This window comes from Lingula anatina, chromosome 1 (genome assembly GCF_051362555.1).
Source record: "Lingula anatina isolate TDL-2025a chromosome 1, LinAna3.0, whole genome shotgun sequence".
In the NCBI taxonomy this organism is placed as follows: Eukaryota; Metazoa; Brachiopoda; class Lingulata; order Lingulida; family Lingulidae; genus Lingula; species Lingula anatina.
This window is the reverse complement of record NC_141767.1, coordinates 36,185,258-36,205,233: the sequence shown is the minus strand read 5'-3', so window position 1 is coordinate 36,205,233 and position 19,976 is coordinate 36,185,258. Positions and strand designations below refer to the sequence as shown.

The window sequence follows — 19,976 nt, the reverse complement described above, 5'->3', positions numbered from 1 at the left end:
TGGATTCAATTTTGCTTGTAAAATGGTAGAATAAATGAGTTTACTCATTGCATTTCTTTTCTTTCAGATATTTAATCTTGGAGCATGTTTCTGGTGGGGAGTTATTTGATTACTTGGTAAAAAAGGGCAGGTTGACACCCAAAGAGGCAAGAAAATTCTTCCGTCAAATTATATCTGCATTAGATTTCTGTCATAGTCATTCAATATGGTGAGTGATTTGTATCATAGGCAGTAATTTGTTTATTTATTTTTGTCAGTTTGCTATCTCAGATGATATTGACTAAAATAAAATATGAACCAATTAACACACAGCTGCATACTATATGAGTCTATTTTGCTTTCTGTGAGGCTATCAGATGTAGACAAAATTTCTTCAGTTGAAAAACTTATTGTCTCTGATGAATCGAAAAGTTTTTCACAAGCTTTAGTTCTCAGTAATTTCACTAATGAAAAGGTTACAGTCTCAAGAGAATGACTGAATTGTATATTGTTTCTTTTTAGCATTGTATATTTGACATTCTTATTGTAAGCTTGAATTCATTATTGCCTTTGTCTGTTCCATCTCTTTTCCAGTTATGTCTTTTCTTTGTACATTTTTGTAGGTAACATGGTATTCCCTGTATTATTGGTATAATATAAGATATTACTTTTCAGTCACAGAGACTTAAAACCTGAAAACCTTTTACTCGATGATAAAAATAATATCCGTGTGGCAGATTTTGGGATGGCTTCGTTACAAGTAGAAGGCTCCATGTTGGAAACAAGCTGTGGGTAAGTAACTGGTCTGCATACCAAAAAGATATTCAAACTTTTATTGCTTATAGTAAGTTAAAATTAATTACCATTATTAAAAATGTGTTTGTTGGAAGTCACTTTGGTTTATTTGGTTTAAATGGCAAAAGAAAATGATTATCTTTCCTTAGTTTTATTACAGAAAATGCTTTGAGTGTAATTCAGCTATTACCCTCAACCATTTTCTGAGAAAAGAAAAATAAGGAAGTATACTGAAAATAATGAATTGGGAATTCTTCCAAATGGATTGATCATCACAAATTGTGGTTTAATCATCCACTCAAGAAATCACCAGGTCTTGTCAATGAAACAGAATGTCTTGGATTTTATTTGTTCTTTTTGTCATAGGTATATAATACACCTTTAAAACAATACAGCAATTATGTAGTCAGACATCAGTTACTCAGCTTGTTTGTAAAGCAACATCAATCAGACTGGATTCTTTAAACAATTAAGATGACTATCACTTTTGTTAGAGGCTCTAGCTGCCTGCAGTGGCTTTTAGTTTACTATCACATTATTACTAATATATAAAGTACATAATCCAATGTAGTGCCTTGTTAATACTGTATGATTCTCCCCATGAAGCCGTCTTTAACACATGCGCCATAGTGTACAGGCCTCTTGTAGTTTTAGACGATAAGAAAACTTTGCCTTGCGTCTCTCCAGGTCTCCACACTATGCTTGTCCTGAGGTGATAAGGGTAAGAGCGTACACTTCTCACTGTCTACGCTGCTACATGTGCATGCATGTTGTAACATTTGCTGCATGTTTAATCTCTTATTATTTATCTCTTATTTATTGTTATTTGTACTCCATTTGAATTGTTCCAGGAAGAATTTATTCCAATTTATTGATAATTGCTATGGTGTTCTTTGTACCGTTATGGTGGTGTTATATTGTAATCTGTTTTCAATAGCAATTTCCAGATAACTTGGCATTTTCAATATAATGTCTTAAGGACGATTCTTTAGATAATTTCGCTTGTTTATTTTTGGAACAATATTTCATGGAATTCTTTTCATTAATAGCAACAAGGTAAAACAATAATTGGATTCTTCTTGCTGGAACAAATAGGAGTTTATGCATATTAAATGCACATTTGGCTTTAATGAGCTCTTTCTACTGATTTAATTCATATATAGGGTTAAGTCAATGTCTCTTCTTTCAGTTTTCAGTTGTAATTTTATTGTTCTTTGTCATTCTTTTTGTGAAATGTAAAACTTTCTTTGGCGAACTGCTACTTTATTGTTTATAAGATTGACAAATCTCTTTGTCAAGTTTTAACTGTAGTTCATCCTGGCAAACAACACTTTTACCTCATATTTCCCCTTTATTTCAGTTATTGATGTTTTAGATTGTATATTATATACACATGAACATTGTATTAGACAAAGATCATATTTTTTTTTTCTTGGAAGTGCAGTTTAGCAAGAGCAACTTCAATCTGCTGTTTTCCTTTTAGTCTATTACTATTGTGTTTAATATCATTAATTGAGAAAGAAATGTGATAACACAGTACATACAGGTATGTCTTTTGGAATGTCTTTTGGGCTGAAAATTTTTTTTTCAGTGTCACTTTTGTATCATCACATGAAGAAGTGTTTATTTTAAGCATCAATACAAATATGAGACTGACTAGGGTTTTTAAATACTTTTGTGTGCAGTCCATTATCAAGATTGGGGAAAAAATTTGGTAAATGTAAAGTTGCTGTATGGGATACAAAGTAATGTGCTCTTTTGGTCTAATTGTCTTTTATTCTTCAGTAGATTTTCTTTGTAGCTTTACCATTCCATGGTTTGTCTGGACTTTATCTTATTTTCAGTACTGCACAGTGCTTAATATGATCTAGCATATTTATCAAAGTTGGAATATCAAATGTCCTATTCTAGTTGAAATTTTTATAAGGTTACAGCCTTTTGAGAAAATGTGCAAACTGGTTGCCAGGAATCATATCATGCTGCTGACTTGGAAGATGAAACGTCATAACAGCATGTTATGTCTTATGGAGTTAAACCAAGATAACTCTTTGTTTTAACAGAGCTTTATCTACTTTAATACAAAATATTGATTATGTTAAGTTATTAGCTTTAGAAGAAATGACCTTTCACTTATGTAGTTTCAAATGAAAGGCAAATTTTAAGTACTTCCTTGTTTTCAGTGTTTTGGTGCAATAAACATTGTGGCAGAAAATTTATGTTATTAACCCTAATGTAATGTAGTAAATAACCATATTAGATCCTATAAACAGAAGTCAGATATGATCACTTATCTCTAACATGGTTTGCTAGTCTATCTTTGTAGGAAAATTTAATGGAAGGTAGCGCATCAGAAATATATGGAATACGATTAATCAAATTATTTTAGCACAGTAGGGACATTTTAATGTTGTCAAATATGATTATCTCAGAATGTGGTACATAGAGTAAGCTTGAAGAAATAACCCTGTATCTCTCTCTCTCTCTCTCTCTCTCTCTCTCTCTCTCTCTCTCACACACACACACACACACACACACACACAACTAATTGGAAGGGCAGTGGAGAAAACCAGTTAAATAATTGCTGACATATTATAAATATTTATCTAGATTTTAAAAGTAAGTTTACGTGTTAATAATGACATTTGCTTATTTCAGGGTGAAAAATATGATGGAAGAAGGGCAGATGTATGGAGCTGTGGTGTGATACTTTATGCACTTTTAGTGGTATGTAGCACTGATATCATTTTTGTTACCAGTCCATTTTATATGATTGTGTTTGTTTTTCATAAGTGCTTCATATGGATACTGCAGTATTCTTATACACATGTAGTACTATTGTCTTATATTACGCAACACACGTATACACACACACACACACACACACACACACACACACACACACACACACACACACACACAGTATTCGTGCTTTTTTTAATCTGTACATCAAATAATAACATTCTGTTATATTTAATTTTAGGGTGCTTTGCCATTCGATGATGACAATTTACGGAATCTTTTAGAAAAGGTTAAAAAAGGTGTCTTTCACATTCCTCACTTTGTGCCCCCCGATTGTCAACATCTACTCAGGAGTATGATTGATGTGGACCCAGTAAAAAGAATACAAGTATGGTTAATTAGTGGAGCCGTGGTATCTTATTTTTAACATTTCCATCTATTCTTAAGATGCTCCCAAAAATACTTCTGATTTTTGTTTTGGCACAAAGTCAATATGGTGTTTATAAATATATCATAAACTGTAGTTACCATGCTGTTTACTGGTTTTACTGGTGGCCATCATAAATATATGGCTGCCATATTGAATTGAACAATCTATAATTGTTTTTTGAAAAGTGAGTCTTAAAACTACAAAGATTTTGCACCTTTAAACCATTTTGATTCATGTTAAAATTTTTATTTTCATATTTGTTTCTACTTAAAGCTGGACAAGATCACAAGGCATCCATGGGTGGTGGCGTAAGTAGTGAGACAAAGATTGTAATGCTTGGAGTGGTACAACATGCATATTACAACTTATTACATGTGTGTTTTCTAGAACAAGTTTGGTAGTGGGGACTTTTAAAGGAACAACTTATTTAAGCATATTTGTTATCTCTAATAAAATTACTCCATGCACAACACAAATAGTATTTGCAAACAAATTATGGTAAAGATACTGTAAAGTTTACTAATATCAGTTACCAAACGTAGAATTTTTCACATAATCTAGTACTAATAATGTTTGATTTTCTTTAAAACATTAGTGTTCATCAGCAGGTGTTATTGAATGCTTAATACAACAACAGCTTCCTAGTGATTTATTACAAAGTTTATATCTTTGCAAACGTCACATCAAAATTTGATAACTATCATCAGTTGATATTGTATTTGATGAACAACTTTCAGAACTAAATATTTGTCTTGAAAACTTGTTGAAATGTATTTAGAAGCATAACATGTTCATTTACCAGAATATTAAAATGAATCTGCAAATGAAATTGAATACAAAAGAAAACTGATGTGATGGATGCAAAAAGCATTCTGTTATTCTTATGGTTTCTGTTTATTCCAAACACCTTTGAAAAGGGAGGGGGGGGATGCTGTGTCAACTTGCTCCAGTATTCAGTTAAACTTAATTCCAATGGCAGTGCTTGCCTAGGTTTCGCCTCATAGTAGTTGCAGCCAGTGTGTGATATATATTGTAATTGTAGGGGTTCTAAATCAGATGTAGAGCTGGAACTTCCGATGAAGGAAGTGGTGCAGGTACTTGAAGCCCTACTCTGAATGCACTGTGTATACCGTCACTGTATTGCCTTAACACCATAATAGTGCCATTTTACTTAATATTTGTCTTCAGTGTTGTCTGTACCATTACCGTTGTATTATATATTTTTTGTGTTTTATGCAGTGCTGAGAACTTATGTTTGTGATGAATTTTGAAGCAATGCAGCACTGCCATGTATTCAGATGAAAGCTTAAATTAAATTCTTTAGACTTTCTCATTTGAATCCTCACTTTGCAAAAATCATCTCAAGGGTAATTGTTGCATATGAAATTGTTTTTCTTTACATAAAGGCTATACTGTATGTACCACAAACAAGGTTCTCTCACTGTTTAACTAAGTACACATTAACATGAACTTGCAGCAGAAAGAACATCAAATAAGATTAAAATCTCACAAAATTACTGGTGAAAATAACAATTCTCTTTGACAAATGCCAAGGCAATAATGGAAACTAAGGATCTCCCTGTTAACTTTTTTTCATATTGAGCTGTAATATGTCATGTAAAGCTGTTAATTTAGAACATGTTCTCAGGTTATGAAAATCAGAGGACCTTTTTGATGTTCTGACAAATGCAAGTATGGTCTGTTATGCTGCACAACATTATATTACTAACTTTACCCACAATGTACCGAGTGGTTCAATTTTACTCATACACTGTTCAGGAAAGTTTGAGTTAGTTATTGTATAGTTCACATTCGTATCGGTTGAAGTTAATACTTACCCAGTTGTTGTTGATGTTGTTATTTTGTAGGGACACTGAGTCAGACATAGAAATAGAATTGCCCATGGCAATGGTTGTGCAGGTAGACTAATAGAACCAGCCCTTCTGGTTAACGAGATGTTTCCCTTCAATGTATTTTCATTTTTTTTTTTCTGTTTTTCTTCATTAGTTTTATTATTTTCATAGAGACATAGATTTTAATTTGGCTAAGACCATGTGCCTCTGTGGATTGTTTTGTTATATCCACTCAGTTGATGCAGTATAATTGACTTTTTCATTTTGTTTTGTCAGTATTCATGTGATCCAAAAATATTAAAGAAATGTAATTTTTTGGTGTTTTTCAGTTAAAAAAATTAATCTTAAATTCTTTCTGAGAGTAGTTTTACCTTTCATGTAAAACATTATGTCCCATGCACAGGTTTTACATTCATTCTAAGTTTATCCTTTGAAGTTTGTGTCTGTCAGCTCTCCCAATATTATTAAGTTAATTTTGCCATTTTGTCACTATTTAATATTTTGTAATTTGCAGCTATAAACTTATTTTACTTTCATAGAGTATATCTGCATCTGTCATTATTGGGTTTGAGTGTGACATGATTTGAAGATAGATTTCGTGAAGCGCATGACACTTTAACTATAAATTTCCTCGATTATTTTTTTTTTCAAGTTAATAATCAAATAAGAGATGTGATTTAAAAAAAAATGTGTTTGCAAATGTCAGTTGAACCCCAGCTTTTGATTGATTTTTGATAATTGATAAATAGTCTGAATGTCTGTAAGTCATCCCAGTATTAAACAAGAAGACTGTCCTTTTTTGTCAGTTTTTTAATAATGCTGTGACAATGCCAAATGCTCAGTAGCATTCAAATGTGTCAGCCAAGTGAAATCTGACTCTGCATGATGTACTTGAGGGGTTAAAAAATAGACGAGCGTTTGCTTTTTATGTGCAATCACTTTAATGTACTTGAGTTGCCTTAGTACCTGCATGTGTAATGACTTCACATTGTCTCTGTTCCTTAATATTGAAAAAGATACAGCTTTCTAAAAAATTAAAGATACTTACAGGTGCTCTGTAAAGTTCGTTCAACTGTAAAGGGTAAAAAGTTAATATTAAAGAAAAATAATATAGTTCTTGATGCTATTTGTAACTGGCGAGTTAATCTTCTTTTTCATCTTTTCAGTATATTAAAAGCACCTGCTCAGAATATAGTACATAATTTTTAGAGAAATAACTTAAGCTTTGAAATTTTGTGAATTCAGACGGCAGTGATTCCATCAGAAGATGACATTGACCCAGATGTTTTGGCCACCATGACCTCATTACAGTGTTTTAAAGACAAGCCAAGACTGATGCGGGAGCTTTTTAGTCCACAGTGAGTTGAACTTGACAGAAAAAATAAGTAACTCTAATTTTAAAATGATGGGCCCATTTTATGGCCAATTTTATTTTGTTTTGATGAGTTACAAGAAAATTGAGTTGTTTAATGATTTAGAATTCAAAGTTCTCACTGAGGTTTGTCTTTAAATTAATACAGTTCGTTAAAACTTTGATGATTTAGAACACTTTCATCTTTTATACAGATTTGTATAACTAATTATAACAAATTATTCATTTCAGACACAATACAGAAAAAGTGATCTACTTCCTACTGTTAGACAGAAAACTTCGGAATCCTAGTTTTGAAGATGATGATGAAATAAAAAAGAAATCTACTGCAGGTATTAGTTGACAGTTAAAAGGCTCAGTAAAGTTATCTGCAAGTTGTTTTTAAAAACATTGGAAATTTTTTCTAATATAGTATACTTGCTTTAATTGGTTTGTACCAAATCGTAGGTAGTAAACACTAAATGTTTGTTTATATATATTTTGTGATATTTTCATTTTTGCAGTTGACCCACCAAGAAAAAGAATAGACAAAGTCAAGTTTCACAGTCAACCAAGGTACATTTTAACACCAGAATACTATTGTGGCCTGGTCTTGGCTTGAGAAAAGTTGTGCCACCTTTTTTTTTTTTGTTTTCCATACTAAAGTGAATAACAGGTTTTGATAATCAAGATTTTATTTTGAAGGTTAGACTATAAGAGTTTGTAGCACTAGGTGAAATATTTGCTTCACATATAACTTATTATCTATTAATCTAATTTGCAGCAGAGGCTTTACAGAGTGAGAATTTTCCTGCATTTAAACTTTCAGCATGGCTTAAACAAACACATAATTCACCTTGTCTTACATGGAATCTAGCATGATTTCTCAGTTCAAAGATGAGCACTTTAATAACTGATAGACTGGCACTATGAAATTGTTTTCTGAAAGCAAGTTGATTCCATCCAATCAGGCTAACAGTAAACAACACAACAACTGTAAACAAAGAATTTTTTTCTCAAGGCAGCCTCCAATGTTAATATTTTTATCCTTCAAAAGCTATATGCCCTTTTGAATAAAACTGACATTTAAGTGTTTTATCTGCAGATATTTGTAGATATTCTTTAAGAGATGTTTTCATGTGACAGTTAGCTTTTCATCCGTCATAGATAGCTTGAAAATGCAAGATTCCATCAAACCCCTGCGAAAATTTGTCTCATTTAACATTTACTTCTCAATCTATTCTAAAACATTTGGTGTATTTTTTTACAGTTCTAATGTTGTTCTGTAATGAAGGAACGGTTCGAGAAATGTTTTAGGAAGTCCTTCCGAATGTCCTAGAATAAATTAGGAACATTTTTCACTAAAAGTGAAAAACATTATGTTCTAGGACAGATTGAGAATCGTAAGTGATTGTTAAATAAGACAAATTTTTGCATGGGGAGCTTTAAAGGAGCAGGGGCAGATTTTTTTTCTTTCACAGCTATATTATCAATAAATAATTATATATGAAGCCTTAAATTTTATTTGCATTTGCAAAATTAACATGATGCAAAATATTTCACAATCAAAATTTCATGTGGGCAAAACAACATATTGCCTGTGTTACAGTAATAAAACTTTTCTTTAAAGGCATTGCTAATAACTTAACCCAAAGTAACCTGCATGATCAAACTAGACATTTTATGGCTTGTTACATATGGCTATTCAAGTAAGATCATAACCTCATTTATTTATAATGCAACATGCCTCTTAACCCCATTTTAACTCTGCACTGCACTAACTTCCTAACAGGTTATCCCTGGGTAACATTAGTGAGGGTTCTCCAACTATGCCAAGGCGGGCACTGGCTGTCGCATCAATGTAAGTAATGGGTGCCAACAGAATGTGTCACTCTTGTCTCATCTAACACACTGCTACATCTAAATCGATCCCTTTTCACAATATAATTTCAGTTGAATGTTTGACCTTGGGACCAAATATTGTAATCTGTTATGATCCTGGATCAGTATGCATTAGTTCATTTGATTATAATAACTGTTGGTGTAAATCATTTTCCATGTCTCTATCTTAGTGAAGTAGCTAATTTATCCTAGATCAAAGTACACTGAAATTTTTGGTCCCTTGGCAATAACTTAACCTGCTATTTTCATTTATGCCATAAAACAAACAGATTTTTAAAATCCTAATGGCTAACCCTCAGAATAAATAATAAAAAATGAAACTGAATTTATATTTATATTACAGAATAAACCAATTTCCACTTTATTTTTCTTCTTCACAGCCACAGGAGAAAAAGCAGTCTAAGTGCCAGCAGCCCAACCTGCTCCCCAGTGCACAGTCCCAGGGGCACACCCAAGGTGACCCCCACCGCTAGCCCTGCCAATACTCCCCCAGGGTCCCCCACCACACAGCACGCCCCCTGGAGGAACAGGCTCCACACCATCAAGAACAGCCTAATGGGCTCCCCCAGGTTTCACAGGAGAAAAATGCAAGGTACTGTGCCAGGTGTGTTTACTCTACTATTATGATTTTATGTGCAGACGTGCGGTTGAAAAGTGAAATGTTCCATGTTTGCCCCATTCAGCCTGATTTATGGGTCTATAAATGATAGTTCATTTTTCAACAGTCACTTTTTCAGATGAGTATGCAATTTTTTAATTATGCACATTATTCTGATTTATTTCATTAGTAACTTATAATGAATGTGACAGTTTTCATTTATTTGGATATTATAATAAGTGTTATTTATTGCAGTTGCTGAAGAAGCCAACCTCACTCCAGATTCCTCTCCAGAGTAAGTGTACTCATTCAATTTTATAATTAGAACTTAGATAGGTCTAATAATTTGTCATCTTGATATTCTAGAGGTCGAGTAGTCTCTTAGTCCAAGAATTCAGGTTCATTATTTGGAAAGTCACTTTTACTAACCCTTATGCCTTAAAGTACTCCGCTTTTAAAATTTGTGAAGAAAAACCATCTCTTGGCTCTGTTATCATTTGTCATTGGGCTTCAAAACAATGATGCATATAAAGTTAAGCAACAATATCCTATGAGAGTCTAGCAGTTTGATATGATCAGTTACATTTATTGAATTATTTGTTTCATTTCAAATATTTATATGATTAGCAGGATCAGACACTTTTTAGCAATCCTGTGAAATAAGATATGATATTCACATTTGAGTCCTTGTTCTTTAGGCTTGGGAAGAAGTCTTGGTTTGGGGCCTTCATGGGAGGAGACAGGGAGGAGATTCATATCAACATGACAGTGAGGGACAGGACCATAAGCCAGGTCAAGGCAGACCTGGTGCATGCTTTCTTGGCAGTAAGTAGGACAGAGAGTCAGATTTGTTTGTTTCAATATTTTGTATGTCACACAATCCCTGAGTTTTGACTCTTACTCAGAGTTGGAACATGAAGGAATTCTTACTAAGCCCTGAGCTAATGCGAACTGTGCTGTTAATCCATAGCTGGCACTTACAAACTGGATCATGTGAAACTACAATTTAGTTTCACATTATGTATGTAGCATACATGGGTGCGAAGCTCATGTGAATGTCATATATGTTTTGCTGACAAGTTGGGTATCTGACTGGCTTAAAGTAATGTTGCAAACAAATGACCCAGGTCTGGATCTGTTGTTCCTATCATCTACTGTGGTATGAGATCATACATTAATGCTGAATCCATAAGTGCTTTTGAAAAAAAAAAAGGGAACTTCTTATTGTCAAGCACAGTTGTAATGTGTTTAATTGTTTTTGTACGAATTTTCAGACCCCCGACCTGAGTCACAGTGTTATCTCACCCACAACTTTTAGAGCTGAGTACAGGCGGAGTGGGAGCTCTTCAGTTTTCTCTCGGAATGTCAAGTTCCAGGTGGACATCACACATCCCCAGAACTCAGATGATCTAAACTATCATCGGGTGGTTTTTACACTTATACAAGGTATGTCACTGACATCAATATAACATTTTTTGTGCATTTTGAGAAACTGTTGTAATGAGTACATTTAGAAAAAATTGTGTAAAATATGCAAAGAATTGGCAAAGCTGTTTAGAATTATAGCATCAATATAAGGATTACTGATTATGAAGTAAGAATAATATTTTTTATGTGAAAAAGTATGGTATTTATTTACAAATTTCAAGCACCAGTATCATATTTTTAAGGCTTGTCATTTAAAGTTAGTTTTAAGAGTGAACTTTTTTATATGGACCCAACTTACTTTTCAGACATTTTAGATAATCTTTCATAGATATTACCTGCAAAACATTACATTTAAATATATAAAAAGAGATCAGTTTTGGTAGAATTTAGATATAATCATGTTACTGGGGATATTCTTTGTCAACCACAGGCCCAGCTAGGAGATTTAAAAGAGTAGTGGAACTGATCCAGTCTATCATCAACAGCAGTCGTCTGCAGCCCCACAGGCGGATCACCAGTGACATGCCAAAGCTGGCCAGTGATAGTTCTGAGTCCTCGGTGGAAAGAGATGGGATTTCTCCTACACCTCCCTGTCTGGAGCTAGCAGAGGGAGAGGAGGTGAGATGCCAAATCTGTGTTCAAACTCCTGAAAAGTTTTACCAAACCAGTGATTTATATCCCTTTGATGTAGACAGTTGAAATGTTTTTTTTTAATTGGAATGCAGCAGTAGTTGGTTTCTTTGTGTGATGTCAGTATTCCAAGAAACACTGCAGTCCAGCCATATGATCACTTTGGCTGTTTAAAAGGTCCAGTGAGAAGAAAAATTTGGATTCAAATGTTTTGTCAGTCAAATTTCAATATCATGAATATGATAACTTTTTTCCAGGTGTCAGAAGACTGTGCTGCAGCAAGTGCTAGTTCTCATTCTAAACAACATATTGCAAATGGACGTAAACCTGCTATTGACCAGAAAGACAAAGTCTGAAGAGAGTAAGCCTTGAAAACGGCTTTCAGAGGGTAGTGATGCCCTTTAAGTGTGAAGTATTCAGTGAAGAACATGTGCACTGAAAATAGTTGATCATTGAGAATGCTTCTGTCTAGTCAGAAATGACAGAAAAAAGGACTAAGCATTAAAAGACTTGATGAAATGCCAAATAAGATTAAACGAAATGAATCACTCAACTATTTATTTGAAAACCTGAACAAATATACAGATGAGGAGAAAAGTCAGGAAGATTCATGAATTGGACTATTTGTTAGGAAACTAGGGAGAGGTTTTAATAAACCTTACTATTTGTTAGCAAACTAGAGAAAGGTTAATGAAGACTTGCTTTTCTGAAAAACAAGTATTTGTTAAAGTTGTACTTTATCTTTTATTGTGTATGTCCAAGTCATTGTGTTATGTATGGCAAAAGAGAATTTTAAAAGCAAGAGAACTTGTTGTCATTTGGCAGGTCAAAGTATGTACTAAGAAGATATGGTAGAAGATAATGGTAATGTGTTGGGTAACAAGGTTTTTTTCCCATAGATCAAGGAGATAGCAAGGTGTAGACACACATTTGCTGGTATTTTTTAATGGTCAACCTCCGGTGGAGAAAAGTTCTTTTTTAGTTTAGTGACCTGTTACACATTATAAGATTACCGATTTCTTTAATTTTAACTCCACTTTTATGACACCACTTCTGTGAAAGTTACCACCTTTTAAATACTGACAGTGATGTATGTTTCAATAAGCAGGATGCTATGATTTCCATAAGTTTTTAAACCATTTTTTATACTGTGAAGTAATGGTAAAGAAAGCATGTTACTGATTACATAGTCTAACAAATCAGTGTTGACATTTTTGTGTAAATTATCCAAAGTCTCGAGTGGTATAAAAAAAGTGAATATATATGTATATCATTCCAACCTTGTTCCGGGAATGTCTGTCTAGTAACAAACATCTTCATCCTACTGTATTTATTGCCCATGTAAATGCAATTCCATTTCATTTTCACATTTTTTTCTTTTGCAAATGGAAAAATGTGAAATCAGGAAATAAAATATTATTTAATACAAAGTTTTTTTTTTAACTTGAAATAAATGTAAGTAAACAAGGTATTCAAGCTTCATCAGACAAATGCAACACTTAAGTTAAAATGCACATCTGTGACATTATATGAAGTCAATAGATGTATTTCCATGCACTCACTGAATTTATGATTTTTTTCTATTTTAATGCAATATAATATAATATAATATAATGCAATATAACATGCTTTAAGGGATAATAACTCTTCATATGAGATCTATATTTCACAATAAAAACATTGTGAATAACTCACAGAAATATAATATATTCTGTTTTACCACACAAACGGCAGTTATAGCTATTATTCTGATATGTGAGCTTTTCTTTAGACCACGTGACCTCCATTGATGTCTATATTCTGTTAAAGTCTCTTAAGAGATTTTTTTAAAAAACCAAACTTTTTAGAAAAAAAAAAGAAGGGACTAACTTTGAATGTAAAAATGGATTCATTAACCATTGGTAAGTATGGGAAAATTGTTGTTTACTCCAGGAAAAACTCATTTTTGGACGAAACGAAGAGTTATTATCCCTTTAAGAGCAGCATCACCGCTAGTTTTTGACACTGAAACGTTAATTATAGACACTTGGAAAAAGTTTATAAAGCACAGGACTTCATACCCATGGAAATTCAAGCTTGAACTTAAAACTGGCAATTTGTGAAAAAGGAAAATTAACAAAAAAGAAAAAACGTCATAACTAAAAGAAAATAGTCAAATGGGGCTGGTTTTCCAACTCAAGTTTAGTCCTATGAATCATTCGTTAAGGTTTGAGAATAAGTATGGGTAGATACACGTCCCGATAGATATTTTAATGTGCCTATAATTGCATGCACCGGTTATCGTCACTAATATATATCAATTAAAGTCGCACATTAACCAAATGTTTTCAATATTTTTACACTAAGAATAAAAAGACAAATTGAAAAAAAAATGACGTTTGTTCCAGGGGAAAGCTTAACCAAGAACGTACAACACAACATAATGATCAAGTAGGATGGTTAGGGGTTTAATAACATGCGTTCGTACTAAAAAAATAGTCAACAAGGCTACTTTCCTTATACAATACGTTCTAGGATAAGGTTAAAAAAAACAACATAAGCGTTGTCTACGTTTGATGATCCATAAATCTTACTTTGGAGATCACTAATTGAACCGTAATTAAAATTGTATTTCAACCTCCGTCTTTTTACTCCCCTTGATATTTTGAACAAATGATATAAAAAATAAAACCCTTTCCACTTCTTCGTGAGCGCCAGATAAAACTTGCGAATATAAGGATGTTAGCAGACAGTTCTGTAGAAGGCACGTGTCTAGTTCGGTTCATAGATATTGTTTCAAACGATTTATTGCTCATATTTATTTCTGATATGAAGTATATTGACTTTTGGACCATTGAATGTAGACTTTGCGTATGAAAATCGTATTATTGGATTACGATATTCTAAAAATATATATTTCATGTAAGAAAAAAATTACACAGAAAGTAAGGACACGTATTTAATGATTTTAAAGGTCAGGGACACCATTAAAGTAGCCCTTATTTTTCGACAGCTAATATTGTGCACCCTCTAGATCTGGTTTTAGTGTACTGGTAGCGTAAGTGGATCTCTTGGTATTTATATTCGTAGTTAATGGTGTGTGGATTTTACATTGTTGGGGTTTATCTATTTGGGAACTAGAGTGATGTATTTCAACAACAGATGGACCTAAGTTACATATCTACATGTGTTTCGTGAAAAGTTTCAGCTACAGCCTTTCGCCTTTCACTAGAATGAGCCATAGATCTACCTGTTATAATTTACATAACAATAAGTTGCCCATCGTAATGCGAGCTGTCTTCCAGACTAGTCACGTGACTGTGGCGCGCCATTAGACGAAGACGCATGGATATGTGTGGTGTGATGGTAAGGTCAAGCTTTTATCGCTATCCTAACAGAAGTTTTGCCAAATGTAGAAACAAATACAAGTCTTGTAAGTATTACCACTTTTTCAACAACCCCCACCATTATAACTACCGAAGGTGCCGAAGAATGAAAGAAAAGCTACGGCAAATATTAGTGACACGTGTCTTTGCAATATTACATGTACTGTACTTGGCCAGTCAGATTATTCATCCATTATATTATATTTTAGTCCTACGACTCATAACTATGAGAATAAAGTAGTGATATGAAAGGATATAATAAAAAGTGTATAACTTCTAAGTGACTCTTACCCTAATTCGGAAGCATGCTTTACAGTATTTGTCCTAGATAATTTCAAATGGTCATTGATTGCTGTGGGGAATACAGAACCTAAATATCAATATAAATATAGCTTTGAAAATTGGCAACTTTATTAAAAGCACAAATTATCGAGAGATTGGCAACCATTTTGAGCAAGAATGTATATGTATAAACAATAGCAGTTTCAAAAAATAAAATTCTATTATTATTGTACTGTACAGACTTAAATTTTAATATAGCTACCGACAATTTCATTGGAAATAAGGGCATAGATTTCATTTGTTTCAGGTGAGACTTGGACCTGAGGCACAAGGTGTTGTTGGCTTAAGATGAAGATCTTCTTGTAAGATAGGTATGCTTCCTACAACATGCATGCACATATACATGCACAGGCACATATCAATTGCTCGTTAAACAATGAATAATAGATAATTATTTTACACGGTAACTGGCTAGCATCTCCAGTGCTTTGTGTGTTGTTCATACATTACAAGACCAATTACATCAAAATCATTTATTTAAATTTATATCAAAAAGAGCAACTTAATTGTCTTGCATCCAAATTAAGTATGGTATATTTTTCAAAAAAACTTTTAAAGAAGTTTTTTGTAAGGCATTGAAATTGACCTGACCTACTCTTCTCTTCTTTGAAATACGCCAGAATGAGCTGCAATAAAGCCATGTCCCCAAGTATAAGCAAAAATATCTCAATTTTTTTCACAAATTTTGATGAAACTTTCATGATAGACTGTTACTACAGATAAGAAATTATTACAGTATATTTCACCAGAATTCAGGTCTTCTAACAATTCGATTGTTATTATAATTATCATTATTATTACAGTTTTTGTTTTCTTCACTTTGCCTTGTTGGGAGTTCTCAGATTTCTCTCTCGTTTTTTCATTTGCTTATCTTAGATGGTAATTTTGATGTTAGGCAAACTCCATTGCAGTCATGATATGACAGCAAACATTTCAACCATATGTACCTTTGTCTCTGTTTAAATCATGCATAAGTCCCACTTCAAGAGCTTGTATGTTTAGTCATAAAATAAACATTTTTTTCTTATTTCAGAAGCCCACCAAGATACCGCTCAACATAGGACTGCAAGCAACCTAAGATATTGTTGGCATTCAGGAACTCTACATTTCTATTTGGATTTATTATATTAAAATCTAAAAATATATCTTCTGTGTTTTTATATACAGACACTGTAAGTGTCTGTATATAATCTGATGGGTCTGTCTGTCCATGTCGTGGCCTTCGCTGACCAATACATGATGTTTGCCCCATAACTGCCAAACTGTTTTTCTTTTTTTTTTTTTTTTTTTTTTTTTGTTTTGTTTTGTTTTACTGTAAATTTATTGAGTGGCTTTGTTTGGTACAGATGCAGGTTGCTTTCGAAAAAGCAACATGATGGGTTTACAATTATAGAAATAATTCTTTTTCTCAATTTTTGTGACATTAGCCCCTTCATCAGTACCACCAGTGTGTACGCTGGCAGTATTCTTGGTTTTAGTTCGGCCTGTCTTGTACACTCGATCAGCAGTCAGCCGCCAGAAACAAGTCACCATTACCACTTCTCCTCCTAGACTGCAAGGGCCTGTGTCCCCATCTCTGGGATTTAGGTCTAAGGTCACATATAATCTCAACTTGAACCGCCTGTTTTTTGTCTGTTTGTTTATTGGCCTAGGCATGATGCTTGTTGAAACCCACCCTTGTCAAAATTTTAAAAATTAAATGCTAAATATCTCCCAAAATGAAGGAATTATGGGAAAGGTTACTATATAAGTCTGACTGAAAGTCTTATGTTGAGTTTCCAAATATGCCCTTTGGTTTGACCTTTGACCTTTATTTCAAGTTTAAATGAGCCAAAATTTCTTTAGTTTAAAATGGAAATTTTCTACAAAAATATTTGTTTGTGCCAATTTTCAGGAACTACACAGACCTAAGCTCTCATATTTAAATGAGGGGTTACATTTAGGGACTCCTTTCATCTTCGTGAGTTTGGGAGTCAATCGGTGCGTTTTCAAAAGAGAAGCAGCCATTAGATTCTGAAACTAAAAACTTTCTAATTCTGGAACTGTAAATGTACAGACCCCTTGATTTTTGCATTTTGTAGTGCAAAAGAACTGCAATATTCAATAGTGAGCTGATCGAAATGTGAAATACTCCCAAAATTAGCAGAGATAAGCCCATAGTTACTATTGAACTTGAATAGGAAGTCATATACTGGCAATCTAATTGTGACCATAAATTTGACCTTTGATTTACTTGTCACCATGATCTTTGCAAAATCTCCCTTCCTGATTTCTCCAAAGGAATTCGTATATTTACAATCTTCCTGTGACCTTGAAATTAATCTTTAACCTACTTTCCACCATGTACCACACCTGGCAAATTTCCAGGTTCTTACATTTATTGTTGAACTTGGATGGAAAGTCCTTTATTTACAATCTAACTTCAACCTTGGATTTGATCTTTCACTTTTCCCCAAATTTTAATTTTTTACAAAAAAAAAAAAAAAAAACGAGTTGTTCACTGCATTTTATAGAGCTCATGCATTTACTCCAGCTGGTGGTACAATATTCTGAGGCGGTATGGCCTCTATGATCCTCTAGTTTCCAAACCATATTCTTTGTTTTACTTTAGATTTACCGAGTGGCTTTGTTTGGTAAAGAGGCAGGTTGCTTTCGAAAATGGGTATGATCAGTTAACATCTTAAGAAATTGTTCTGGTTTCTATTTAGTGTCTGTATACTTGTCAGCTATGCTGTCTAGTTTTATTTTGTTATGAAGTAATTATGATAATGATATTGATAAAAATTAAGGGAAAGGATTGTTTATATAAATATGGTAACTCTTTGATCACTTTAAAATTCTATCTGTAAGCATTACCTTTGCAATTGATTTTTTATGATACCTGAGGATATTTTTTAAATACTTAAAATGTTTTAAACCTTAATAAGCATGTCCCTCATTTTGTTAACAATAGTTTTTGAGCATTTAAGATGTCAGAGCCACAGGAAAAAATGTATTTTAAAGATTTACCACCAGGCCATATCTATAAATTGTACAAATTTACAATCCATTTTTTTAAATATTTTGTTTCAATACGAGTTTCCGAATCTTTCTTTATTCTGTAGAATTATACAGCTTTCTTAAAATCTACTGGTCCAAATCCAGATTCATTGGTCAAAATAAAAATTGCAATAAGACGGGGAAGTTCTCTCATTGCATTTATATTGATATGTGATAGTAACATTAATTCAGTCATATGTATCAGAAAGAAATTAAATCAAATTGAAATCTTTTCAAAATGCACCAAATATGAAATGACCTTTCAGACCACTAAATTTACATATTCTGCAAAATTTACTGGCCCACAAAATTTTGGACCAGTAGGCTGTGTGTGTAGGACCAGCAGCTAATGCCACAGGCTGTTTCTTTGTCATTTACATAATTTTGTATAACACACTACTTTTGTAAATTTACTTTAGTGATGATTTTGCATTTTCTTGTTTTTCGTTAAATGTGTTCTTTTAATTTGACATATGTGCTTTAGAATATCATTGTGACATTTGTCAACTATGTATGTGCTTGAAAGATTTGAAATAAACTAGTATATTAACTGCTTTGTTTTAAGGAATAATACACAATACAAAATAATGGTAACCTTTCATCCCAATAAAAATGGATTTGCTATCCTGTAACATGGTAAATTTGTCCTGCTGGTCGTCCTTAAAAGAGACTTGCCCCCCCCCATAACCCCTTTATTTGGATTGGCCTTGTCCTATCTGTCACCCCTAAAATGGAATGGACTCGCCCCACCTGACACCCCTTAAAATGGAATGAACTCTTCCTACCTGTCATCCCTCAAACAGAATAAACTTGCCCCACCTGACACCCCTAAAATAGAATGGACTCGACCCACCTGTCACCCCTCAAACAGAATGGACTCGCCCCACCTGTCACCCCTTAAAATACAATGGACTCGCCCCTCCTGTCACCCCTAAAATGGAATGGACTCGCCCCACCTGTCACCCCTTAAATGGAATGGACTCGCCCCACCTGACACCCCTTAAATGGAATGGACTCGCCCCACCTGACACCCCTTAAATGGAATGGACTCGCCCCACCTGTCACCCCTTAAATGGAATGGACTCGCCCCACCTGAGACCCCTTAAATGGAATGGACTCACCCCACCTGTCACCCCTTAAATGGAATGGACTCGCCCCACCTGACACCCCTTAAATGGAATGGACTCGCCCCACCTGACACCCCTTAAATGGAATGGACTCGCCCCACCTGTCACCCCTTAAATGGAATGGACTCACCCCACCTGAGACCCCTTAAATGGAATGGACTCACCCCACCTGTCACCCCTTAAATGGAATGGACTCGCCCCACCTGACACCCCTTAAATGGAATGGACTCGCCCCACCTGTCACCCCTAAAATAGAATGGACTCTCTCAACCTGTCACCCCTTAAGAATGGAATGGACTCGCCCCACAGTAAATAAAAATGACCGCGACCTGCCCTTCAGTCCTCAAATCGGTATTCCATAACCTTTAATCACGGTTTAAAAAGATGTGCAAGTTGCA

The 19,976-nt window shown here is 33.8% G+C and overlaps 1 protein-coding gene and 1 long non-coding RNA gene across 9 annotated transcripts in view; both read left to right on the top strand.

Moving 5' to 3' along the window:
* The window catches only part of LOC106168617 (serine/threonine-protein kinase BRSK2), a 29,690-nt gene extending 16,555 nt beyond the window's left edge, over positions 1 to 13,135 (top strand). Inside the window, exons 4-21 of one of the 7 annotated variants that reach the window (XM_087016185.1) lie at positions 68 to 208; positions 655 to 771; positions 1,462 to 1,495; positions 3,430 to 3,498; positions 3,755 to 3,901; positions 4,217 to 4,251; positions 5,812 to 5,863; positions 7,042 to 7,154; positions 7,400 to 7,500; positions 7,672 to 7,723; positions 7,932 to 7,946; positions 8,940 to 9,008; positions 9,430 to 9,653; positions 9,903 to 9,942; positions 10,346 to 10,472; positions 10,922 to 11,093; positions 11,506 to 11,693; positions 11,963 to 13,135. In XM_087016185.1, the coding sequence (XP_086872311.1) occupies positions 68 to 208; positions 655 to 771; positions 1,462 to 1,495; positions 3,430 to 3,498; positions 3,755 to 3,901; positions 4,217 to 4,251; positions 5,812 to 5,863; positions 7,042 to 7,154; positions 7,400 to 7,500; positions 7,672 to 7,723; positions 7,932 to 7,946; positions 8,940 to 9,008; positions 9,430 to 9,653; positions 9,903 to 9,942; positions 10,346 to 10,472; positions 10,922 to 11,093; positions 11,506 to 11,693; positions 11,963 to 12,061 (1,795 nt within the window). In that variant the 3' untranslated portion in view covers positions 12,062 to 13,135. Of the gene's footprint in view, positions 1 to 67; positions 209 to 654; positions 772 to 1,461; positions 1,496 to 3,429; positions 3,499 to 3,754; positions 3,902 to 4,216; positions 4,252 to 4,985; positions 5,038 to 5,811; positions 5,864 to 7,041; positions 7,155 to 7,399; positions 7,501 to 7,671; positions 7,724 to 7,931; positions 7,947 to 8,939; positions 9,009 to 9,429; positions 9,654 to 9,902; positions 9,943 to 10,345; positions 10,473 to 10,921; positions 11,094 to 11,505; positions 11,694 to 11,962 lie in introns of all 7 variants that reach the window. The other 6 variants (XM_013547751.2, XM_013547753.2, XM_013547755.2 and 3 more) reach the window with 6 other exon arrangements.
* A 1,714-nt stretch (positions 13,136 to 14,849) lies between these two features.
* On the top strand, positions 14,850 to 19,001 carry LOC106168601 (uncharacterized). 2 transcript variants are annotated; one of them, XR_001239020.2, is made up of 3 exons: positions 14,850 to 15,117; positions 15,660 to 15,723; positions 16,446 to 19,001. It is a non-coding gene; the product is annotated as an uncharacterized LOC106168601 (long non-coding RNA). The 2 variants fall into 2 exon arrangements; XR_001239021.2 differs by having other exon boundaries at positions 14,866 to 15,050.
* Positions 19,002 to 19,976: the final 975 nt, after the last annotated feature.